This window comes from Entelurus aequoreus, linkage group LG24 (assembly GCF_033978785.1).
Source record: "Entelurus aequoreus isolate RoL-2023_Sb linkage group LG24, RoL_Eaeq_v1.1, whole genome shotgun sequence".
NCBI lineage: Eukaryota > Metazoa > Chordata > Actinopteri > Syngnathiformes > Syngnathidae > Entelurus > Entelurus aequoreus.
Window position 1 is genome coordinate 30,064,388 of NC_084754.1, and position 25,521 is coordinate 30,089,908.

General features: G+C 37.4%; 1 protein-coding gene across 2 annotated transcripts in view; it reads left to right on the forward strand.

The window, feature by feature from the left end:
* Nucleotides 1-25,521, forward strand: part of cmip (c-Maf inducing protein) — a 118,928-nt gene that overhangs the window by 73,961 nt on the left and 19,446 nt on the right. For both annotated transcript variants that reach the window (XM_062035753.1, XM_062035752.1), the window contains exons 3-15: nt 6,458-6,508; nt 6,798-6,959; nt 9,511-9,552; nt 9,835-9,897; nt 9,979-10,059; nt 10,170-10,273; nt 11,623-11,727; nt 12,894-13,337; nt 16,441-16,506; nt 19,586-19,612; nt 19,701-19,749; nt 19,861-19,968; nt 20,054-20,170. In XM_062035753.1, coding sequence (XP_061891737.1) covers nt 6,458-6,508; nt 6,798-6,959; nt 9,511-9,552; nt 9,835-9,897; nt 9,979-10,059; nt 10,170-10,273; nt 11,623-11,727; nt 12,894-13,337; nt 16,441-16,506; nt 19,586-19,612; nt 19,701-19,749; nt 19,861-19,968; nt 20,054-20,170 — 1,419 coding nt within the window. The remainder of the gene's footprint in view (nt 1-6,457; nt 6,509-6,797; nt 6,960-9,510; nt 9,553-9,834; nt 9,898-9,978; nt 10,060-10,169; nt 10,274-11,622; nt 11,728-12,893; nt 13,338-16,440; nt 16,507-19,585; nt 19,613-19,700; nt 19,750-19,860; nt 19,969-20,053; nt 20,171-25,521) is intronic.

Here is a 25,521-nt window from a genome sequence, read left to right on the forward strand (position 1 = left end):
TTAAGCCCACGGTACGGTATTGCGGTATATGTCCATTAGAAAAATACTTAAAATTGCCATAACACAGGATTTCCCCATAATGTATTTGATTGTTGTGGTGTGACACAGCAACATATTAGCCGACACACCTTAAAAATAAGTGTTTTTTACGTAAAAAAAACCCAACAAAATAATGTAATAGTACATGTAGGATTAATAGAGTGTAGCGTCCAGAAGAAGACACAAAGTTTGACGCTCTTTTCTTTATCTTTTATTGCCAATATTATGCTAACAACGGGACAAATTTTAACAAGTATTTCCTCCGTGCAAAATTAACATCATAACACACTAGGGGTGTAACGATATCGTAGATACCCCGGTATTTCGGTTTCAAAGTCTTCACAATACTACCGTGACGCCTGACGATATCAAACAAAACCCTGGTGTGAAGTTTTTTCCGGCGCTTTAGCGTTGGCCGGGTCTGAAATTAAACTACACACACAACTCTGCCACAATCCTCTGTGCAGCGTGGGGCACCAAGGTTGGGGCGCTGAACACCGTAAGCAAGAAGTGAAGAATGTTCGTAGTCGATGAAAGGAATTGTTTTTTTATTACTTTTCCTGAAAAATGTCATCAAAACCTATCCATAATAATTTCAGTAATGTAACGAACAAACCCTGCCAAAACATAACATCTTTGGCACAAGACACAGAGCCAACCGGTCACGTCGCACCGCATGGAGGTAATCAACAATAAAAATGTTCAATGCGAAAATATGAGGAAATTGAAAAACTACTTGATAAATCTTCAATCCATCCATCCATTTTTCCACCGCTTGTTTCTCTTGTTGTAAATACATGTTTGTGAGGTATTTACATTATTCAAAGTTAAATGGTGAGTTAACTTTTCTGAGAAACAGCATTTTCCAAACTGATATAAACATGTCCACTGTGGAGGACACTGCTTCACAGAAAGTAAAAGTTGAAAGACACTGAAGTAAATGTTGTTTTACACTGGATGTTTGTCACTTTAAAGACACACAACTAAGTTTTTTTTAATATTTGCTTGAAACGGTGGATGTCCTTTCACAATTCTATGCACTTAAAAATGTATGTTTGTAGTAGTAAATATGATTAGAGCATTTTCGCATTATGTTTGTGTTCAATTACAGTAAGTGTGTTTATCTTGAACATTCCTGCCTCTTCATATTATACACTCTATAACATTTTCAAGCCTTTTTTGGGGGGGTGGGGGAAGAGAACATATACCACAATAATATTGTACAGTGGCCTTAATACCGTGATAATATCGTACCATGATATTTGATACTGTTTCATCTCAATAACACACTAACATACACATTGATACCAGGAGGTAGTTGCAGTATGACTGGATGTATAGTGTTTATTATTTGTGCACTATTGACTTGTGATGCACCGAAAATTTGGCTGAAATAGATGTTAGATTTGTTACCAGTTTTTAATAAAGAAAGAGTGACTAAAAAGATTGAAGAAATAGCAAGGGAAAAAAAATCTCAACAAAGAACGTTGTAAAAAATAGCAACAATGGAAAAAAATTGAGCAAAATGATATGATGTAAGAAAAGTGTATGTTAATACTATAATTAATAATAACAGATTTGTTTTAAATGTACAGTATATATATATATATATATATTTTTTACCTTTTTAAAAAATATATATGCGTCAAAGCAAATATTGTAATGATGTCATATTGACCACGCCCCTATCCATGCCCCCACAGGCATCATGGTAATCGAGGGCAGTGACAGGAATGTTTAAGATACACACACTTACTGTAATTGATCATAAATATAATGCTAAAATATTCTAATAATATTTATTACTACAAACATGTATTTTTAAGTGCAAATAATTGTGCAGGAACAGCCACTGTTTCTAAGCAATTATTAAAAAAAATAAAGTTGAGTGTTTTTAGAGTGATAATGTAAACATTGTGTGTAAGAAGTGTACAACAATAATGTTCACTTTTGTGTCTTTCAACTTTTACCTTGAGAAGCAGTGTCTTCCACTGTGGACATTTTTCATTTTGGAACAATTGGTAGAAAATGGATGGATGGGTGGAAAAGGCTGTTTCTTAGAAAAGTTTACTAACAATTTTACTTTTAATAATGTAAATACCTCACAAACGGATGTTTGGCTTTGCTGGCTTCAAATATATATTTCTGGGTGATGGTTTATGAAGTGGCGACTTGTCTAGCCTGTGCTGGGTAGAGCTGGATAGGCTCCAGGCACCCGCAACATCGAGAGATACAAACGGTAAAACATGGATGGGGGGATTGAGAATTTATCAGGCAGCTTTGGACAGATTTGGATGACATTTTCAGGAAATGTTCAAAAAACAATTCCTTTTATCTAAAACAAGCACACTTCACTTCCTGCTTCCAGCGTTCCACACCCCCATCTTGCCGGTCCGGCGCTACGCAGAGGATTCTGAGATGTAGTTTTGTTTTTTAAAGCGCCAGAAAAAACTACACCCATTAAATTTTCGTTTGATGCCGTCATACGTCACAGCATTATTGTGAAGACTTTGAAACTGCAATACCATGGTATCTATGATACCGTTACATCCCTATTATCATTATTATATAAAAATATTGTCGAATGTGTTCAAAACGTACCTACACAGAGTTCTTTTAACCAAGTTTTTTTTTTTTTTTTAATAGACACACACTATACTTTCTTGACAGAAGAAACAGTAAATATTGTTCTGGCTTCTTAAAAACGATATTTCTATTTGAGTGTTTAAACATGTTTGTCTTCTTCCGTTTTAACTTTAAAGGTTAAAGTATTTTTTTATTGATAATGGGAAAAAAAGATGTGTGCTTCACTTCCTGTTTATGTGACATCACGTGAGTTCACTTCCTGTTGTCAACCCCTCCATGTATTATTTCTCTGAGTACAGATTGATCTCTCTGTTTTAAGATAGCACAGCTTATAGGCTCAATGTGCACAGTTGAATAGCTTTGTTGCTCAGACAGCAATGTGTTCATACAAATTTAGATTGTGGTATATTGTTTCTTAATGGGGAAAGAGAATGTTAATGTTCATGTTGGCACATAACCCAGCTAGCGAGCTGTCATTATACTGCTTTATTATTATACCGTTTATCCTTACATCCCTAGTTGATACATACAGTAGGTGGCAAATTAGTAGAAATGTGATGATGTACTCATCTTACGAGACAAAACAATCTATGATATTGAATCCACTAGAATGAGACAGGATTTTTTAATTTTAAGCAGGTGCTTTTTGGGGATTGGGGGTATAATGGGTCTCAGAAATCCTGACATCCCCCATGCTTTAAAATAGTACTCTGACAAGGTGTGTATACTGTATGAACTTTTAAGTCTTTTGTAACTGTGCACACATGACCTAAACTAAGTTTTCCACAAGAAAAAAATAAAAATTTGGATTCTAAAAATTAAAATAAAGTAAAATTAAAAGTATTTTTTTTAGGAGCTTAGTGGTGTCTTAAAGTGATCTGTTAAGTGTATCACTGATTTTGCTGTATTGTCTTAGCTCTGCTAGGGTAAGCAATCCAATATATACGGGTTGCTTTTTTGTCGCGTTCTTCCATCCATGACAGTTAAGCCTGCTTGAACATTCACACGCGCCGTGTTGGGTGTGGAACTGAAATGAATGAGAGTGGCCGGGCGTCTCCCCCGCCATGCCTGCCTGAATGGGTGACCCGTGCCACTGGTGCAGAGTGCGCAGAGGCTAGCTCTGTTTGCTAGCTACCAGTTTGATCTATGCGCAAAGCACCTCTTATGCAATTCTGTTCTATGAAAAACAAACAAACTTCTGACAGCGTCCTTTCCGCGAGAAAGCTTTTCTTTGAAAGTGAAGTATTGTCATGTTTTAGTCTCGCAAGATTTTTTGACACCCCTACAAATTAGTGTAATTGCTAATAACATTTCTCATTAATGATGAATTGTATTTTTAGAATATGCCGATTTAAAATGTTTCTTTTTTCGGGAACTGCAACGTTACACACAAGTTTGAACAATGTGAATTATTGTTTTATTTTTAGATAATTCCGTTTGTTTACTCCATGAAGTGCAGCCTTAAAGTACCAGTAAAGTGGAAAAACAAATTGCCTCTATATTGAAGCTATTCTCATATATATGTGATCTCACGGAGATTCCCGAGCCATTTTGAGAGATAAGGAGGAAGCCAGTCACGTGATCACGTAACGTCGCGCTAGAAACCACAGATCCCTTCTCCATTAAAAACAATGCTAATTAAGCAGACTTCGTGAGCGGCAACAACTATTACTTTTGGAAAGGTTAATGATCCAGGACCTTATATTTGTGAGCCCGAACACAAAGAGGATGAGCAATAGGTTTTAGAAGTCAAGTGATACCCGGCGGATGCAGCTTTATTGTGACACTGGCATCCGCAGCATTGCTAGGTGCTAAACATACAAACTAACCATTTCAAACCATAATACAACAAACACTCAGTGTAATATTTCCACTCTCGCTGGGCTGTCAACCCAGATTTTGTTTAGATGAAGAATTAATTGCAATACTCACGAAGGGTTAAAAAAAGTTCCTGCAGGAAACTTCTTTTGGGGTCTTTTTCGCCATCTGGGGGGACGTGGAAGTCGGCCAGCCTGTCAAACGATGGCCACATTTGTCTACTGAATTATATGAATTACAGTACAGGCCAAAAGTTTGGACACACCTTCTCATGCAATGCGTTTTCTTTATTTCCATGACTATTTACATTGTAGATTGTCACTGAAGGCATCAAAACTATGAATGAACACATGTGGAGTATGTACTTAAGTTATGTACTTAACAAAAAAAGGTTAAATAACTGAAAACATGTTTTATATTCTAGTTTCTTCCAAATAGCCACCCTTTGCTCTGATTACTGCTTTGCACACTCTTGAAATTCTCTCGATGAGCTTCAAGAGGTAGTCACCTGAAATGGTTTTCACTTTACAGGCGTGCCTTATCAGTGTTGATTAGTGGAATATCTTGCTTTATCAGTGGGGTTGGGACCATCAGTAGTGTTGTGAATGAGAAGGTGTGTCCAAACTTTTGGCCTGTACTGTATATCTTGAATGATATCTAGAATTTTAAGTTTGAGACAAAGTAGAAGAAGGTGACAGCTTATATAGAGTGTCAAAAACAGCAGCGTAAACTAGTATTAGCTCACCGCTATCAATAGTCTGTCTGCTTTGGCACTTATAATAAGAATATCACTGATATTTCGTAAATTTTCAGTTCACGACATGTATATGGAATATTGTTGGCGATTTCTGGATGTTTTAGAGAGAATATAATGAGCACAACAGAGGACCTTTGATCTGTTGAATCAGTTGTTAGTTATTTATTTATGATTCCGAATGCATAAAAAAGCCAAGCATATGTATTCTTGTGAATGTGAATGATAGACAGCACATCTCTTTCCATTTTTTGCATATTTCAAGTATGACTGATTTGATAACATGGAGTGGAATATTCAAAATGGCTGACTAAATTTGTGGCATTTTGTGATGTTTCAACTGTTTTCACATACTTTGCAGATTGTAAATACAATTGGATATGGTTTAATAGATACATTGCTTTTGTCTTATCCATTTGTCTTTGTCCGTTTACGTTTTTCATCAGCAAGACTTGAATGATCGGAAAGAGTATTCAACATCCAGCTTCTCCTTGGTACTATTGCGAAATAGACAAGTAACTGTCAGCCAACAAAATTCATCCATGTACCCTATCACCGCAAGTCATATATTCTATTATTATTTTTAAAAAAACATTTTTGGATGCACTGTAAAATCATAAAAATCTATATTTGCCTGACAAGGGTTCGAACAGCTGGCAGCAAGTATTTATAAACCGCAAAGGCTGGTTTGTTGACATCAACATTCATACTGTGGGTGAACTTCCCATCAGATCAGTCAGGATATCGTACAGAAAACTGTAAAACCTGTCATAAAATATATCGGAACACTAAACGTTCAAGGTAAAAAAATTATTTCTAAAAGGTCATTTGTGAATTGTAAAAGCATGAATAAAAACTATGGGTATGAACTTGATTATTGTAGGCTGTAACAATACTTCAATTGTCTACATTATTTTGCAAATCAAATAATCAGACATTGACGAGACAGAGAAGTGAGTGAATTGAAGAGCCTTTTTAGCTACAGTATAATGCTCATGTTGAGCAGGCAGAAGGAGACTCTTAGAAATGAAGCAGAAAATAGAAACACAAATTTGCGGAACGGACCAAACAGGTTATCGCCTATGGTCTGCAGGTGTGCTTTGTTGATCCGCCAACCACCGAAAACTACGCTATCTAGTGGGCGGAAACAGCAGCAAAAACACATTTCTCAGATGGAAAATATATGATAATCTCTTATGTATAATGTATGTCCTTTAAATACATTTGACCAAATACTTGTCTGTGTGTGTGATTCCACAGGCCGCTAACAGCTACTTAAGGGACCAGTGGTTTCACTCCTTACAATGGAAGGTAAGAATTTTGAACTCTTTATGCCATTGATACTTTTTAAAACAGTTTGTTGCTGCAGTATCGCAACATGTCTGACAGTGCCATGCTGTGCCCCAGTAGCAAGGAACAAGTGTGAAGAAGTTGATTAAATCACCTTTGATGCTTTGCCAATAGTTTTCTTAGTCAACTTTACCAACAATGATATTATATGTATAAGCAAAATATAAACAACTTTACCAGTTAAGGTTTGTGTTTTTTGGGTAAAAATACCAAAGGTTTTCTTCTATAACTTTTTCCTCCTCCTTTTTAGAAAAAGATCTACAAATATCGAAAGGTGTTGAATAATCCAAGTCGCTGGGATGTAGTACTGAAGGAGATCAGAGCACTAGTGGACATGGCCCTGACCTCACCACTGCAGGATGAGTCCATCCACCAGGCCCCTCTACACATCATCTCCACTCTGCTAGCTGAGGTACACACGCGGTACACCATTATGTACAATTTGTACACAAGTACGGAGTACTGTGCTCGCTTGTAGCTATTGCAATTTTCTTTGTTTCTTGCATTGAACAAAAAGAGCAAAGTCCATCCATCCATCCATCCAATTCTACCGCTTCTCCCTTACGGGGTCGCGGAGGGTGCTGGAGCCTATTCCAGCTGCACACGGGCGGAAGGCGGGGTACACCCTGGACAAGTTGCCACCTCATCGCAGGGCCAACACAGATAGACAACATTCACACTCACATTCACACACTAGGTGCATGTCTTTGGATGTGTGAGGTGTGAGGAAGCCGGAGTACCCGGACGGAACCCATGCAGTCACAGGGAGAACATGCAAACTCCACACAGAAAGATCCAGAGCCCAGGATCGAACCCAGGACCTTATTGTGAGGCACACATACTAACCCCTGTGCTGCCGAGAGCACAGTCTACCAAGTCAAATTCATTGTGTTTTGAACATACTTGGCCAATAAATTGGGTTGTTACTATGATTCGAATTCTAGTTCTAAGTCTGATTTTGACTTGCATCTTGCACGGGAGGATTTTAACCTAATTGTAGGGAGAGCTTTACAATGCAAAATGAACAGGCGCAAAACAAAAAAATAGCAATTCATTAAAAAATACATTTGAATTCAAACAACCTTAACAAGTCCAATACTGTATTTAATAATAATAATAATAATAATAATAATATTAATAAATGTTCAATGGTTTTGAGCATCATGCTTTATCAGGGGTTGGCAACCCTTATCCACTATCAAAAGAGACATTTCCGTCTCTTTCACCAGAGAAAAATAGTCTTGAGCCACCAAACATAACACAAGTTTGAATCTTTTTAGAAATGTACCTGTTACCACAACAGAATCTGACAAACAGAAATTCAGTGTGCGTGGCACATTTTTTGTTGTTTGTTCGCCTCACACCAAGCACACAGGTATGCCAGCATCATTGGCAGTTAAGGCAAATAAATCTGTCCATGCAAAATGAAACTAATTCATTCTACAATTTTTTTTTTGGGAGGGTGGGGGTTATTCATGGTTAGCTTACCTCGGAGGTCACACATTCAAAAGGCAGATTTTAATGACGACGAAACAGTGCTAAGTTCCTTGCGCGTAAGAACCACACTCTTTGTGGGGACGCATTTTGCGCTCACAAAGGCTGCAAAAGCCAAAAATGAGTCTGCGCCTGCCGCGTCTTTTTGCACACATGCGGAATCTGCACTCGCGGGGTGTTTTTCTCTTTCTCAATGTGCGCAACAGTCCTCCCTTTTGACACTTAGGGGCGGCATTGACTCTCATGTACGCTCCTCCTTTACAATTGATTACTTACGTTATACGCTTACTGTCTCCGGGCCAGAGCCAATTTGTGGGAACAGTTTCTGTCAAACTGTGTCTCTTCTGAAGAGTCTAAACTTCAGACAAGTAACACATATCATTTGTCATGAAGTAATGTGCTTAAAATAAAAAACAATAAAATAACACAAATTTGATTACATTGTGAGGGCATTACACTTACAGCTCTGGCACTATGACGACATACCGTGGATAAATTAGCTACTTTTTAATCATATACTTTAGGTATATACAATGCAACATTGCAATTTAATGGGGAGCATGTATCCAGAAAAAAACATTATGCCAGTTGAAATATACTGTCTTTAATGGCATTAAGTTGTTAAAGTTTGTTGTTAAAGATCACAATTTTTCATCATAATAAATGGCAATGTCATCGTTTAATAGGTTGTAGTGTAAAACATGTATTTAAAATGACAAAGTACACCAATATTGGGGGGACACACACGTTTTCGAGTCTAGCAGACAGTAGCTATTTAGGTGGCCAATCAGAAAGAAGAGGAGTTGCTGGGCCAGCTTCTCAATGCCCAGCCCTAAGTGCCAAAAGTGTGGAATTTTTGCGCGCGTGGAAAAAGAGAAAGACACATCGCGAGTGCAAATAGACTCCATGCGCAAGCAAAAAGGATCCCTGCATGCACTAAGGCCAAAATATGTCCGGGATCACAGAGAAGCCATGCGCTCGCAGTGTGGTCTTTACGCGCAATGATTTTGGCACTGTTTTGATGCCACAGACATCTCTTCACTGCAGACAACTCCCTTATCATACACACCGATTCCCCCTCCCTTTTTTCCCTGTCTTCCTCACACTCATCCAATCACCAGTCAGGACTCACAGACATTCAGAAAGTATGAATTCCTGTGTTAAAAAAACATCTCAGAGCTCTGCGAAGTGAGCCACAAGGAGGAGTCTGAAGAGCTGCGAGTTGCAGACCCCTTGGCTATATGAAAACAAAGCTTTCAGCCAAGACATGTTTCTGTAGGATATCAAATAACTGTTTTGATTGGGATTTGTCTCTTTTGTTGTCCTCTTTCCTCTATGACTTGTTTGTCTACTTGGATTCGTCATTTCCTCTGAGGCTATAATAGTGTTGGTGATCCAGAAGTCTTGACTTGGCATAAATCCATTTACTTCTTCACTAACCAATTATTTTTGTCATCTTCCGTCTTCAGAACTCCAATCTCAGCTCACAGGATCATGAGAACATCATTGTGGTCAGTGCAGATGTTTGATTTTCTATTTGATGTAAGATTTAGTTTGATTGAGCTGTAGAAGAAATACAAAATGGACGTAATAATGCACATTAAATTATCCATTTCAAGTTATATAAGTGTATTTGATCTTTGGTTGTGGTGTTTTTATTACTCACCTGTGTTGTCACATGGCTCATAACATTTATTCCCCTGGCTCTCAGCCAAGATAAATACGTGATAGCATGAGATATGGAATATTGTTTTTATCCATCACCGTGTCTCTTTGTGTGCATGCATGTGCAGGCTATTGCACCTCTTCTGGAAAACAACCACCCACCCCCAGATCTGTGCGAGTTCTTCTGTAAGGTGAGATGCGACGCTATTGAACGTACTGTTAGCGACCTGAATGACCAGCACATGTCTTTGACGGTACTTACTGTGTTGCAGCACTGCCGGGAGCGTCCACGTTCAATGGTGGTTATAGAAGTGTTCACTCCTGTGGTACAGAGAATCCTCAAACACAACATGGTGAGAAACGCTGCAGGACTGTGTATGAGGGATTACTGCTCTTTCACTGCCCGGGTCTTCATTTCTTGCTTTGTTCCTTCAGGTTGCTCATGTTTGTTTGTTTATTGCAGGATTTTGGAAAGTGCCCTCGACTGCGCCTGTTCACTCAGGAGTACATTTTGGCTCTCAATGAACTCAATGCAGGAATGGAAGTGGTCAAGAAGTTTGTTCACAGGTGAGTAACTTTCAAACTGAATCAATCAATATCCTTAAATTGTCAAGTTAAGAAACTAATTGAGATTAAAATCTCTTTTACAAGAGTGACCTGGCCAAGAGGGCAGCAAAACAAAGTTACAAAAATACATATGACAAAAACAGCAGGACTCAAACACCACAGTTAAAAAAATTAATTACTTACACAATTAACATAAAAACACACAATATGTCAAAACATATACAATATTTCATTAAAAGCAATTTAAAACCAAGTACAATGCCCAATAGAACAGGTTTCACGATCTTTAATATGGACTGAAATTCCCCTGAAGTGATGGGCTTAGGCAACCTCAAATCCTTTTGCAAGTCATTCCAAGACCAGGGAGCTGCATATCTGAAGTTGTTTTTTTTTTATCCAAGATTTGTGTTGGCTCTAGGAACAAACATGCTAAGGATGTTCTGCGACCTTAAGCTGTAGCGACTGAAATTTCTACTCACATAAGAACACAAATAGGTGGTAACCAGCCCAAAAAGTGATTCATATATAAAAAAACATCCATTGAGAAAATGTACGAACAGACAAGATGGACAGTTTGCCTTAGCATAAAAATTGCATTGGTGGACAATGTTGCCACAAACAGTAATAAAACGTAAGGCACAGTGCTATACAGTATCCATTTTTTTCAAGTAAGTGCCGGGTGCATTCATAAAAAGCAAGTCTCCATGATCTAGCAAAGGCTTGAAAGTGGTCAGGATCAAGCGTTTCCTAAATTGTAGGGAAAAACAGGACTTGCCTCTAAAGAAAAAAACAATGTAATTTTAAGTTTTGACACAAGTTTTTTTATGTGTGATTTAAAAGACACATTCATCAATAACAATCCCCAAGTACTTATATGTTGTGACCATTTCAAGTTCGTCCCTGTGAGCAGTTGATCATTTTGAAATGTTCAATAGCAGTCCTTTGCCATTTGAGGATAACATCACCTTCGATTTCGCTGCATTTTTCTGAATGGCATGTTTGAAATATTGTTTCCCAGTGGGATAAATACAGGAAATACAATGCTTATCTAATTCAGTTATATGGAAGAGTAATTATACACAGTTTAATTTCTCATTTAAGTGAATCTCACTATGCACTAATGCACTCAAACGACATCAGTGTAAATACAGAAATGTGTGAGTTGAGACACTCATATTGACTGACTTCATAAGAGCTGGCTCCTACAGATAAGAGATGTATTCCTCTAAATAGAGCTCATTTGGTTGAAAGAATTATTGATTCTAAAGGAAATTCCTAATTATTTAATTGAAGTGGTCATTATTTTCTCTTGATAACGACCATGATGACTAACTTACACTGTGTTACAGCATGCACGGGCCAACAGGGCAGTGCCCTCACCCTCGTGTTCTGCCAAACCTGGTTGCAGTATGTCTTGCTGCCATTTACTCCTGTTATGAGGATTTCATTAACAGGTTAGTCACACACGTGACTTTTAACCTTTTTTTCCTCAGCATGGTATAATTGCGTCATTGCTTTCACATCCCACACCTGGTGTTACGACACTAGCACCTTGTTTCAATGTTTGGTCAACATTATATTTGTATACCTCTTTATTTATAAAATTGTGTTTGTTTCTCATTGCTTGAGCTGCCTGGTCATACTTACATGTAATATTTTTACTTAAGCTGTCTGTGATTCTAGAATTTCTTTGAAATTCCATTTAAATTAATTTGAAGAATTGGAATTTGAATGACAGGAAGTGGAATACTATTCATTGCAATTCAAAGAATTTCCTTATAGCCAAGTGATAGAAGCATTTGTCATGTTTAACAAAGGTTTGGGACCGAATACTAAAAATTAGTTCAGTCAAACAATTACATTTTTTAATCAGATTAATCACACTTTTTTTCGAGATTATTTGCCTTTATATTTAAATGAACTTTAAAAAACAACCCAATGCTTTAATTTTTAATTGTCGGTAAAAAAAACTTTTTCTGTAATAATGTAATGTGCACATGAGAATCATTTAAACTATTATCTCCATTAAATATGTAAAACAGTCATGAGTGGAATATACTGACTGTGATGCATGTTTGTGGAACACACCAAAATTAAATTCTTCCTCACATTCAAATTGGAATTGCAATTCTACTTCCTGTTTGCAACTTCAATTTAAATTAATTAAATTTAATTGGATTTTAGGAGAAATTGTCATTTAAATTTGATATGCAGTTGAGATAGGCTCCAGCACCCCCCGCGACCCCAAAAGGGACAAGTGGTAGAAAATGGATGGATGGATGGATGGATGTTGCAAGTGCTTTGTTTCAAGAGGCCTCGTGTTGACTGAAATGCACATCATAGGTTGCAACTACTTGTATTAGCGTCATTCATATCCTTGTAGTTAACATTGCGGTTGCCAACATCTTTCACCCCAGAGGTTAACTATCTATGTAGATAATTTCCGAATCTCCAACCCACAAAGGTGCAACAATCACCTTGGTAACATATCTCCTGGCTGTAAAGGGCTCATAACTGGGATCAGTCGCTAATAGGTCTTTGTGTGCATATTGCCTTTAATATGAACTTTTAAACTCATAAGTCACTCTTGCTTTTTTTCGACCGCCATCATTCCCTCCAGTCGAGACAACTCTCCGAGCCTGAAAGAAATCAGAAATGGCTGCCAGCAACAGAATGATCGCAAGCCTCCAATGCCACTCCGCCTGCTGCGCCCAGAGCCCCCGACGCCGCCTTCTGCCACCCTGCTCCAACTCTCCTCTAACCTTACTCCTCCTCAGCCACCGCCTCCTGTTCCTCCAAACCCTCCACCTTCAATCCCCATATCGTCCCCAACACCCTCCCTTCCCCTCTCTCCATCTCCGTCTGTGGTCAACTCCAGCGAGATCCTGGTGGAGTTAGAACGCAACAACAACTCTGCCAACACAAAGCGAAAGCCAGACGCCAATAGTGAACCCAACCTCATTGACTGTCTGCTGGTCAGCCCGGCTGTCAACACTCTGTCCATTCAGCTGCCAGCGCAGGCTGACCGGGTGCTTGGCTGCTTTGCTCTTATCCTCAAGATGCTGTAAGTTTACGTGCAATTACCTATTGTATTGTTTATCGATCACAACCATTCATAGCTTAGTCCAGGGGTATCCAAAATGTTTCCACAGAGGACCACACAGTATTCCAAACGGCTGGGCAATATTGCAAAAAAAATTATCACGATTAATTTTTTCATATCATTCCATCTCGATTAATATCATGATTTTTTATCAAAGTCGGATTGTCCCGTGCAGGATTATACAGCTGTTTACTACTGCAGTATCTTGTAACAGACATTTCCACCATGTTTGATAGAGGTAGTGTATGCTAACAGCTGACAACTGTCATTGTGTTTATATCTATGATTGTGCCTACTCGAGGTGCAACAGTACAGGTAACCTCCTACGCTCAGTAAACATAGTACCAATGGTGCACTGAATACTACAATACTTTTATTTCAAGTTAACATTTACTAAATAACACTTTCAAATGGTAAATTATTATTTGTATACTTTGATTACTTGTATACATCAGTGCTTCCTGCCAGAGACCCAGATTTGGGCATTTTTTTAATATCAAATTCTGTATTTTATATTATATTATAAAATACATGAACATACAGTTTGAATTTGAGGTACTGTGAAATAATGTGTTCACGTAAAATGTGTTTAATGATTATTTCAGGAGCAAAATGTTTTTATCCAGAAACTCAAAAATTATTTGAACAAAAAGTGTCTGTCTGCAGAGTTTTTTAGTACATGTCATATCTGAGGAGTTAAATCAGAGTAAACACATAAACAAAACATAGTTAGATATAACATGTATTTTGTCTGATTGAATTAGTAGGTGTGTTTATTCCCCCTTTTGGGACCAAGACAGTAGTTCAGTCACAAACATTCTGTGCCTTCCCGCAAGTCCGCATTCAGGGCAGGATTACTGCGCACCACAATGTGAACTCAAGCAGTCAGTGAGACTAAAGTCTGTCCCTGAAGTTGCAGCTTCTTCTTAATGTTAATATTTCAACTTCTACGCAAGTGTTAGCCATATTTTTTTATTTGGTTCTTCTGGGCTGCACTTCTGGGCTGCACTTCCAGCTGCGTAAGCGAGAAGAGGCACAACACTGATTGAACATTAATTACGATGTGACAAGCCTGACATTCGGGAAAGTGGATAGGGATGGTCGCGCACTCACATGGACACCAACACATTCACACCAACACGACAAGCAAACGTACACAAACACACACACACATTCACAGACACTCACAGGATCACAGTCAATAAAGGCAGATTGTTCTCTGCAGGATTATACTGAGCACCATTGTTCCCCTATTGTTTACTACCGCGGTATTTTCTAACAGACATTTCCGCCATGTTTGATCAAGGAAATATTTTAACAGCTGATCACCGTGATTGAATTTAAATTAATCGCGATCATCGATCATGATCATATAGTCACCCAGCCTTTCCAAAAGGTCAGAGGAAAACTGAGTAGTATGAAAACCAAAATAATTTTCCCCATAAGATATAATGCACATTTGAGAAATCCATTCGAAACACCTATAAATCTGAACTCAAAACAGATGTAAAACACATATTTTTGCTTTTACATGCAAAAAGAATGAAATAGAACATGATGAATGAAATTGATAAATGAATATTTACACCTTTGTACTTTAATTTTTTTAATTCAATCGTGTTTCTCATCTTCTTTATCAAAGTGGGGGCACTTGCAACTTTCTTTATCACCATAGTGGCTTACAGTGAATCAAAATATGATTTTTTTATGAGCTTAACTCAAATATCAAAAAAAAATGTATGTACACAAATGGCTTATTTCTTTCAAATATTGTTTACAATTCTATTAGTAAGCATTATTCCTTTATGTTTACAATTCTATTAGTAAGCATTATTCCTTAGCCGAGATAATACAATTATTTTATTCAAAACTTAATGTAATTGTTAATGTAACTATGCGTATTATTTATTTTGATTGTAGTTTGCAATAGGATCGATTATTTCAATATAAAAAAAACAACTTTGATTTATATTCTGTTGCTTCAGTTATTCATTTATTGTGTGAAACTAATGAAAGTTGACCAAATGGAGTTCCCTGAACTTTAAATAAGCGGACATTGTTTCCGCAAAGTTGCTGCAGTAGAGTGCCATGACAGTGTTGGTGTGTGGGCGCCGTGATCTGTGTGGTGGTGAACAGCAACGTTTTTTTTAATTCACACATGTTAAAAGTACAATTTCAATGTTAATGGTTAATTGGAAAAAAGAATGAAGGCTATGGCAAACATAAAAAAATATGTTTATTTTAACTATTTTCCCTAAAATATGCATTCAGGCTATAAAGTGTTTTATCCGGTTACTTATTTAATCAAATAAACTGATAGATTGATAACTCAATATTCGATAGTTGCAGCCCTATTTTGCAGTATTGTACAACTAAGCTTCTTAAAACGGAGAGGTTTTCAGAGTTTCTGAGTAAATTAACCAAAATATTAGAAGAGTTCACTACTAACAATAAACAATTTGTATTTGTCCAATGAAAAGTATGTATGTTTTTTTTTTTTAAATGTGTTCTATTCAGATTAATAACTAGCAAATTTTGGAAATACATGCTTTTTATAAAATTGTGTATTGTTAGATTGTTTTATCTGTTAAAGTGTCAGTCAAAATGTATTATTATTATGAAACAAAACTTGTATTGGATATTACATATACTTGTGCAATTTTTCCTAATGTTGTGGCCAGTCCGTGCATATACTGTAACTGTTGTAGTTAGTGGATGTGGCATATTTGTTTGGAAGTAGACATTGGTGTTAATGGGTCAGACAGTACTGATAAATTAATAAAAAGCTTGGATACCACAATGTGAAAGTGGATCAGTAGTTCTGTGTTGGACTTTCTTTCAAAGTGTAGGTATTGTAACTAAATAGGCTGGCCTGAAAACAGAGGCTGCAGCATTTGGTAAAAAAAAAAACCCAACACTCCAGGTAATCTAATACTCTTCGTGTTAAATGCGCACTGTGGACCTGCGTCATTAGCACAGAAGATCATGTTCAACCACACCTTTTGGGGCCTTACTTATTCAGCGTCCAGCACTCATAACTCTTTTTATGACCTGTTTGTGGCAGGTCTGATTATGATGACTGGAGACCTGCGCTGGCCAGCCTGTTGCAGCCCATTCCTTTTCCTAAAGAGTGAGTTTTACACACCTCAGCACATTTGGATTCAGAATTAGACCATTTTTACACTGCATATTTAAACATTTACAATATTTTTGTGCTTTATAATAAACATTGTTAGATAATATAGATCTATTGTCAAGGAAGGCCCATAGTTTGTAAAAAAAAAAATGTTTAAAGATCAATCGTGTGAAATTACTGTGGTCACATGTTTGTTGAACGGTACCATGAAATGAATACACAAAAACAACATAACAATCAATTAACTGATTATAGCCAAATGGTCGGGCTTTGAAAGATCTACAGACGCTGAAATATACAGTGCCCCCCACACATGTCGTCTCACCCCTCATAAAAAATTAACAGAACCCATGAAAATTGTATTAAATCCTACAAAGGTCCAGCAAATCTACTGACCTTAAATTTCAGTCTGTGTATGATCATTGCCCAAAGTTTCAGTTATCATGGTCGCTTTGCATAAAAGTCATGTTCTTTCCAAAATATGCTCCAAATGGGTTCCGCAGCATTGGAAGCAAACTTGCATACTTCGCACAAAATTGTCAATTGCTCAGAACGCATTCTTCTTTGGGATTTTAGAATTACAATTTTACAGAGTCCCCATACTCTTCCGAGCCCAGTCAAAAAGGGACAATGATAAAAAAAATGTGAACAGATTATTCACAGTTTTGAATCGTTAATTGCATTCAATTACTTGCTTGTGTATACTTGACATGAACTAAATAGACACCGATGTTTCTACACAAATGTAATTTTATTGTATATATATATGTATATATGTATGTATTTATATACATATAAATGTATATACATTATGTCACAGTTATGTAATCCACTCATCTTGTTTGTACATTTTAACTATTTGCACATGTACTGGACATAGTTGTATATGTGTTTGCATACAACTGAGGACGATATGCAAACACATCTGCCTGACTGTAATTACAGACCCTAACCAAATGTACTGGCCACATTCAAAACAGTTGCCTCGCTATCTTTACCTCTTAGTCTTACTGTGCCTTGGGAGGCTGGCATTGTTCTCGATGGGTCCTTTGCGGGCCTGATTGCTGACGTGAGTGAAGTCCCTCACCACACCCCATGTCCCAGGGTGCGGGAACTGGAGGGTTCATTCCACCTTCCCTAAAGAGCCTGTTATAATTTGCCTGAAACAGCCCCAAGCCATGTTTGAAAGAAGCCTGTCAAAAGAGGTGTGGTCTTCAGAGGTTCATTAAGATGTGGAGGAGACGTGACTTGTTGTCTGCAACAGTGGGACTCATCTGTTACTCACCTGAGCCACTGTTGCTCTACGAATTGGCCTTCAGGCGTCATTAGTGAAGGCAACAATACTCCCCAGCAACCTGTAGCTCAGAAGCAATTAATCACATCATTGCACGTACTAACAAGCAAACAATCACGTTGGCTGAACTTTAATATAAGGAAGCAGGAAACAACATTCCGGGAAGTGCATATTTGCTCTAAATCCAACTAGCAATCCGCATTATTACTGATAACCTTCAATGTATTCTGCAGTGATCGAGCTGGTATTCCCGGAAGCATACTTGGTCAACAGCCATACAAGTCACACTGAGGGTGACTGTATGAACAACTTTAACACTGTTACAAATATGCACCACACTGTGAACCCACGCCAAACATGAATGACAAACACATTTCGGGAGAACATCCGCACCGTAACACAACATAAACACAACAGAACAAATACCCAGAACCCCTTGCAGCACTATCTCTTCCGGGACGCTACAATATACAACCCCCACCTCAACCCCGCCCCCCTCAACCTCCTAATGCTCTCTCAGGGAGAGCATGTCCCAAATTCCAAGCTGCTGTTTTGAGACATGTTAAAAATAATAATGCACTTTGTGACTTCAATAATAATGGCAGTGCCATGTTGGCATTTTTTACCATAACTTGAGTTGATTTATTTTGGAAAACCTTGTTACATGGTTTAATGCATCCAGCGGGGCATCACAACAAAATTAGGCATAATAATGTGTTAATTCCACGACTGTATATATCGGTATCGGTTGATATCGGAATCGGTAATTAAGAGTTGGACAATATCGGAATATCGGATATCGGCAAAAAAGCCATTATCGGACATCTCTAATCAGGACTCTCTCGTATAAATATGCATAGTTTTTGCTCGGGTAAGGTTGCATTTCATGATTTAACTTTGCGTCTAAGATGCCATGTTCGCTGCTCTTGCACGCGCATCTTCATAAAAATATACCTATAGAGGTCAACATTTCCGGAAAGCTACATTTATGATTGCTGCCTTTGGTAAAAGCTTAACTCTTTTAGATTTTGCTCACAATTGCTTTCTTTTATTTAGACACACCGGGTTGGTGCTTTTCGAAACACTCGTAGCAAACGTGTTTAAGAAATACGAATAATATCAAGAGAATACTTAAATAATAATAACCATTAAATACTTAAATAATAATAACCGTTAAATTCATGCATTCTTCGACTGTGCTCCCTTGGACTGGAGTGTGTGCTGCTTTTCTCGTCATTGTTTCAACAAATCTTGCACCTTTCCGCCCTTTTTGATAACCTCTCAAGGAACTCTGAAGAAACATTTATCTTTCATAAATATATTTTCACTTCAAAATACACCTAATTGCACTTTAAATCAAACTCTTACTATGTTTTGAGCAAAAAAATGATGTGCCGTAAAACTTTTTTAAAATGTTCCTAGATGACATTTTGAAAATATAATTGTGTTTGTGTCCAAATACTAATATAATTTAAAATTAGGCAAGAAAGAAATACGCTGTGATTAATCAGGATAATTCAAATTCATGTCCATGTAATTAATCTGATTAAATCAATTAATTATTTGACAGCATTCGACAAACAACGTGCTTTGTATTCTTAGCACCAAATTACAGGTACCAGTTAGGTTGTGTACATTTCCATATATTCCAAGCTTTATCTGTTATTTTGAGTCGTTTCCTGCAAATAAATTGTAATAGGTAGACTCTGAAGTTTAAGAAAAGATGAAAGTGAGGATTTAGACATTGATATCATGTCCTTTTGTCCTCCTCTTTTATAGGGCCCTTGCACATGCCAAATTTACAAAGTAAGTATTGCATGCTTTATGGCCAGTGCTTTATGTATTGATTGCAATTTACCAAAGTTAATTTATCATTTGCTATTTTTCTAAATAGGGAACTAAAATACGTAATTCAGAGGTTTGCACAGGATCCAAGGCAAGAGGTTAGTTTCCTCTAAGCATACCTCCTTCTCTTCAGATAATACGAAACTAAATAAACTGAGCACATCCGACAAGAGATGAATTTGTGAAAAAAATAAAAATTTTCTTTCTAGGTCCATTCTTGTCTACTCAGTGTGCGTTCTGGAAAAGATGGCTGGTTTCAGCTTTATAGTCCAGGAGGCGTGGCCTGCGATGACGATGGAGAGCTGTTTGCCAGTATGGTGAGTTTTCGGAGTTCCATGAACAGAGTTTTGAGATTCTCTTTTTTTTCACCTTTTGATTTGTTTTCCTCTTCATTATTGACAGGTCCATATCTTGATGGGCTCTTGCTATAAGACCAAGAAGTTCCTCCTCTCTTTGGCTGAGAACAAGCTGGGCCCTTGCATGCTATTGGCTTTGCGTGGGAACCAGACAATGGTGGAGGTATGTCAGTTGTATATTCTGTTCGTACATTTTATTTTTAATCTACCGGTAATCAAGTATTCAATATTTATTTTTTATTTTCGCTGTTTTTGGTGGTTTAGTTTAATATTTGCTTAACAACTTTAGAAAAATGAACCTAATGAATAGGTTTACTCTGACATTTACATAATTCAACAAGTCCGACAAGGAAAAGGAAGAAGCAGAAATTATTTAATTGCGCCCTTTCTTCATGTCTCAACAATTATTAATAATCTGCTACACTTTCACTCATGGATTTCCAATTTTCTGAAAAGAAACACATAATACGTATAGTAATTGTTTAATGTATTGCATAATACAGGAAAAAATAGATATGTGATACATTCAGGGTTTCCCCCAGATTGCCAAGATACCTGTGCAGGTGGGAGCGTGGCTAGGGTTGTGGCTGAGGGCGTGGTAAATTGGACATTACATTTATTTCTATGACACATATATTTTCTTTAAAAAGGTAAAAAACATGTACAGTATACATACATTTAAAACAAATGTATTATTAATTATCCTATTAACATATATTTTTTCTTACATAATATTGTTTTGCTTAATTTTTTTTAATTGTTGCTGCTTATTGTACTTTGTTGGAATTTTTTTTTTCATAGAGATTTCTCCAATCTTTTTAGTCACTCTTTCTTTATTAAAAACAAATCTATTTCTGGTGTTATTGTAGACGGTACTCGTGTTTAGAGACTCTTTACTTCTGTCACTCCATGTCAACGACGAAAAGTGAGCTGCAGAGAGCTTGACGTCACAATAGCTTGACGTCACAATTGCTTGACGTCACAATAGCCTCATGCCGCTGGGAGCCTTTCTCTCCTTAAAAGCTGCCACTGCCATCTTATATTTATTTTGAAGATCGCTGTCCGCGGGTATATCTCGGATATACAGTATTAAAGTACAGCCACATCGCAGACATGCTGCCTCCCATCCAGTTAACCCTGTGCGTATCACATTATCCATTTTCGGAAGCTGTATTCCAGTGCTCAAAGTACGTCTTTTTTCAGTGGCCAAATTTTCAGTGCATCACTAGTTAATAGTGCGCAAACAATAAACTATATATATCCATTTAAACTGTAACTACCTGCTGGTGTTAATGTATGTGTTAGTGTGTTACAATGTTATTTTTTCCCGTGGTCTATGAACACACCGTGTTGTCGAAGAACAAGGAAGTGTTGATGTGTGTCGAGGAGTTCAACACGGAGACGTGTGTGCGCGGAGGAAATACTTATTGGAATTGCATCCGTTGTTAGCAATAAGATTGACAATAAAAGCTAAAAAGAGGGTCAGAATTGTTGTGTGTTCTTCTGAATGCTACAATACATTATGTTACCTTATTTTGGTTTTACATTAAAAAAAACATTTTTAAGGTGTGGCGGCTAAGATGTTGCCATGGCGCACCGCCACAATAAAATACATTACGGGGAACCCTGACATCATAATTAATTATTAAGGGATTAATTATAGCATACATTAATTAAGGAATTAATTATAGCATTCACTGCTACTTAACTGTTAATCTATTCCCTGCCACTTAACCGTTAATCTATGCATTGCTCTATAACTGCTTATTCATTCTTCACTGCCATATTACTGTTGTCTTTTCATCATTATTATAATTGCTAACTTGCCTGAACCAAGATGCTGCTGGATTGCTCAACTAAGTTTTCTGGGTTGCAAATACAATGACAATAAAGCACCTATCCTATCCTATGCTGCTTCTTCCTTGTAAAAAACATATGCTTGCACTGTTTCTAAAAGTGGTTCATGTTAGGACATTGCTTGAGTTCCTCCCTCATTCTGTTCCATATTTATCTCACATATTGATATGATCACACTTTTTTGTGTTGTACAGACTTACAGATGTGTTTCCTGTGTTTTCCCCTGAGATCACACTTATTTTCTTTTGAGAAAAATGTTTGCCTACTAGTGGGGACCAACCTATTTGCTTTTTGAACTATTTTAGCTGTTTTGAAAATGTACCAGATAGGTTAATTTCAATATTTTTACATTTTTGGACTTGTTTGTGAGTTCTCCATTATGTCACTTCCTGTCAATGAGACGAGACACAAAGAAAAGGCTCTGCTTTTGCTACTCGGGTGTTTTAATATTTTTGAAGTTTTACTGACCACTGATTGTGATCACAGCTACAGGAGAGTTTGCTGACATCTTCGAACTGCTCTTGGTCCGGTGAGAGGCACATATTCTCTGAAAAAAACTAATTGTTAGCCTCTTGGCTAACGGCCCAACTGCAATCCAAAGCAGTTGACCAGCAACCTGAAGCCATACAGAGATCAGGCTGTGGGAGTTTGGGACCGTTAAAGTGTTTCTGACCACACTGAGTGATCTCATTTGATGGGCTGACACCTCCAATAGAGCTCTGATCAGCAAGGTACAAAGTTGTTAAAATATACAAGTTGAAAGTGTTGCAAGTCGCTAAAGAGGCATTCACTGTCAACGGGCTGCTTTATTAACAATGCTGAAACCCAACCCATAAGTCGCTAAAGAGGCAATCACTGTCAGCTGGCTGCTTTAACAACAATGCTGAAACCCAACCCGTAACCCAGTGTTTTTCATCCACTGTGCCGCGGCACACTAGTGTGCCGTGAGATACAGTCTGGTGTGCCGTGGGAGATTATCTAATTTCACCTCCATCCATCTCTTTGGGTTAAAAATATTTTTTGCAAACCAGTAATTATAGTCTGCAAATTATGTGTTGTTGTTGAGTGGTCGGTGCTGTCTAGAGCTCGGCAGAGTAACTGTGTAATACTCTTCCATATCAGTAGATGGCAGCTGGTAGCTGATTGCTTTGTAGATGTCGGAAACTGCGGTAGGCAGGGTGCAGGTAAAAACGTGTGTAATGTTAAACCAAAAATAAACAAAAGGTGAGTGCCGCTAAGAAAAGGCATTGAAGTTTAGGGAAGGCTATGCAGAAGAAAACTAAGACTGAACTGGCTACAAAGTAAACAAAAACAGAATGCTGGACGACAGCAAAGACTTACTGTGGAGCAAAGACAGTTGTACATCCAAACATGACATCACAATCAACAATGTCCCCACAAAGAAGGACAAAAACAACTGAAATATTCTTGATTGCTGAAACAAAGTAGATGCGGGGAATATCGCTCAAAGGAAGACATGAAACTGCTACAGGAAAATACCAAAAAAAGAGAAAAAGCCACCAAATAGGAGCGCAAGACAAGAACTAAAACACTACACACAGGAAAACAGCAAAAAACTAAAAATAAATGACAGCGTGATGAGACATCTACTTTGAGTCAAAAGCTATAGTGATGCATGCTTGGTTATGGTTTGAATTCATATCCAACAATTGCGACAATGACTTTTTACTGTCAACTGAGTTTTGTTTTTTAATTATTTCTGCTGGTGGTGTGCCTCCGGATTTTTTCAATTCAAAAAATGTGCCTTGGCTCATCAAAAAAGGTTGAAAAACACTGCCATAACCAAATTCAAAGCCCGGACCCTTTGGCCTCTGTTTCTGCAAACAGGATACAAAGGGAATCAGGACATCACATTGGTCTTACAAAAAATAGACCACCTAAATTCAAAAGTGGAAATAAAAATAGACAACCTGCATTCAACCATCAAAGCAGATGTGGCAAGTCTAAGATCAGATCAGAAAGCAGATAGGCATGCCTATAAGCAAACATAGAAAGCCTGCAAACCCAGAATAACCGCTTGAGAAGGGAGCATTGTGATCTCAAAGATAATGTGATGAGTCTCCTAAAGGAGCAAACAGAAATGCGACAAGAGAGAGGTTCTCCAAGAGGAGAAAATAGCTATGCATCAAGAAGGGAAGGTTCTGGAACAAGATAACATCGCTCTGAAGAAAATCATAGATGATATGGATCAGGATAAACGAATTAATGAAGTAATCATGACAGGGTTGCATATCATTCCCAGATCGAGGAGAACCAGAGGAAATGGAACTCTCCTCAGCAGAGCAGCAAATAGAACATTTTTTTGAACTCAAAGAATATTTCCACATTGGCACATGCATCCCACAGAATGGAAGAAACAACACCCGTATGATAATCCTCATGAAATTCACCAACAAGAAATCTAAAATGGCACTGCTGAAACAGGGAAAGAAGCTGAAGGGTACAAATGTGTACGTGAATGAGCATTTCACTAAACGCAATGCTGACATCGCCAAGAAAGAATACGACTTGAGGAAGCAACCGCAAAATGCAAAATTTACATCACGTTTGTTGTCAAACACATCAATCAACGATCTGGACAAATATTAAGCTCACAGCGCTCCGGAAAGCAAACATCTACATGTAACATTAATACTACTGCGTTCCAAGAGACCATTGAACAATGAAACTAAGAGCTCATTCATCTACACTCATGGACATTCATAAAGCAACACAAAAGATTGCTGAACAAGAAAATATAAAAATGGAAAACTTTTGCAACATAAACCTATATATATATATTTTGATGAAGAACTTGAAATACAAAGTGGTGAAAAACATCTTGTTTGCTACTGAGGTTATTTTAGAATGCATTGCCATTGAAATATGAAAAAAGCAAAAACATATTGATCTGCTGCATATACAGAACACCTAAGTCAACTATTGGAATGTTTGAGGACTGGATTAAGACAGATTTTACTGAAATCAGTCAAAAAGTAATTTTCCCATGTGGTGACTTTAACATTGACCTCTTGAACCCTAATTAGCAAAATACCATTGATTCAATGATTGCATGAGTTTATATCCTAAAATCACAAGACCAAGCTGGACACAGGACACTATGCCACATGTAAAGATAATATTTTACTAATGACTTTTTACCAATAACTTTGATAATAATATTACAAACCCAGTTTCCATATGAGTTGGGAAATTGTTTTAGATGTAAATATAAACGGAATACAATGATTTGCAAATCGTTTTCAACCCATATTCAATTGAATGCACTACAAAGACAGGATATTTGATGTTCAAACTCATAAACTTTATTTTTTTTTTTTGCAAATGATAATTAACTTACAATTTCAGCGCTGCAACACGTGCCAAAGTAGTTGGGAAAGGGCATGTTCAGCACTGTGTTACATGGCGGTTTTTTTTTTTCAAAAAATTATTAACTTAGAATTTAATGGCAGCAACACATTGCAAAAAAGTTGGCACATGGGCATTTTTACCACTGTGTTACATGGCCTTTCCTTTTAACAACACTCAGTAAACGTTTGGGAACTGAGGAGACACATTTTCTAATCTTCTCAGGTGGAATTCTTTCCCATTCTTGCTTGATGTACAGCTTAAGTTGTTCAACAGTCCAGGGGTCTC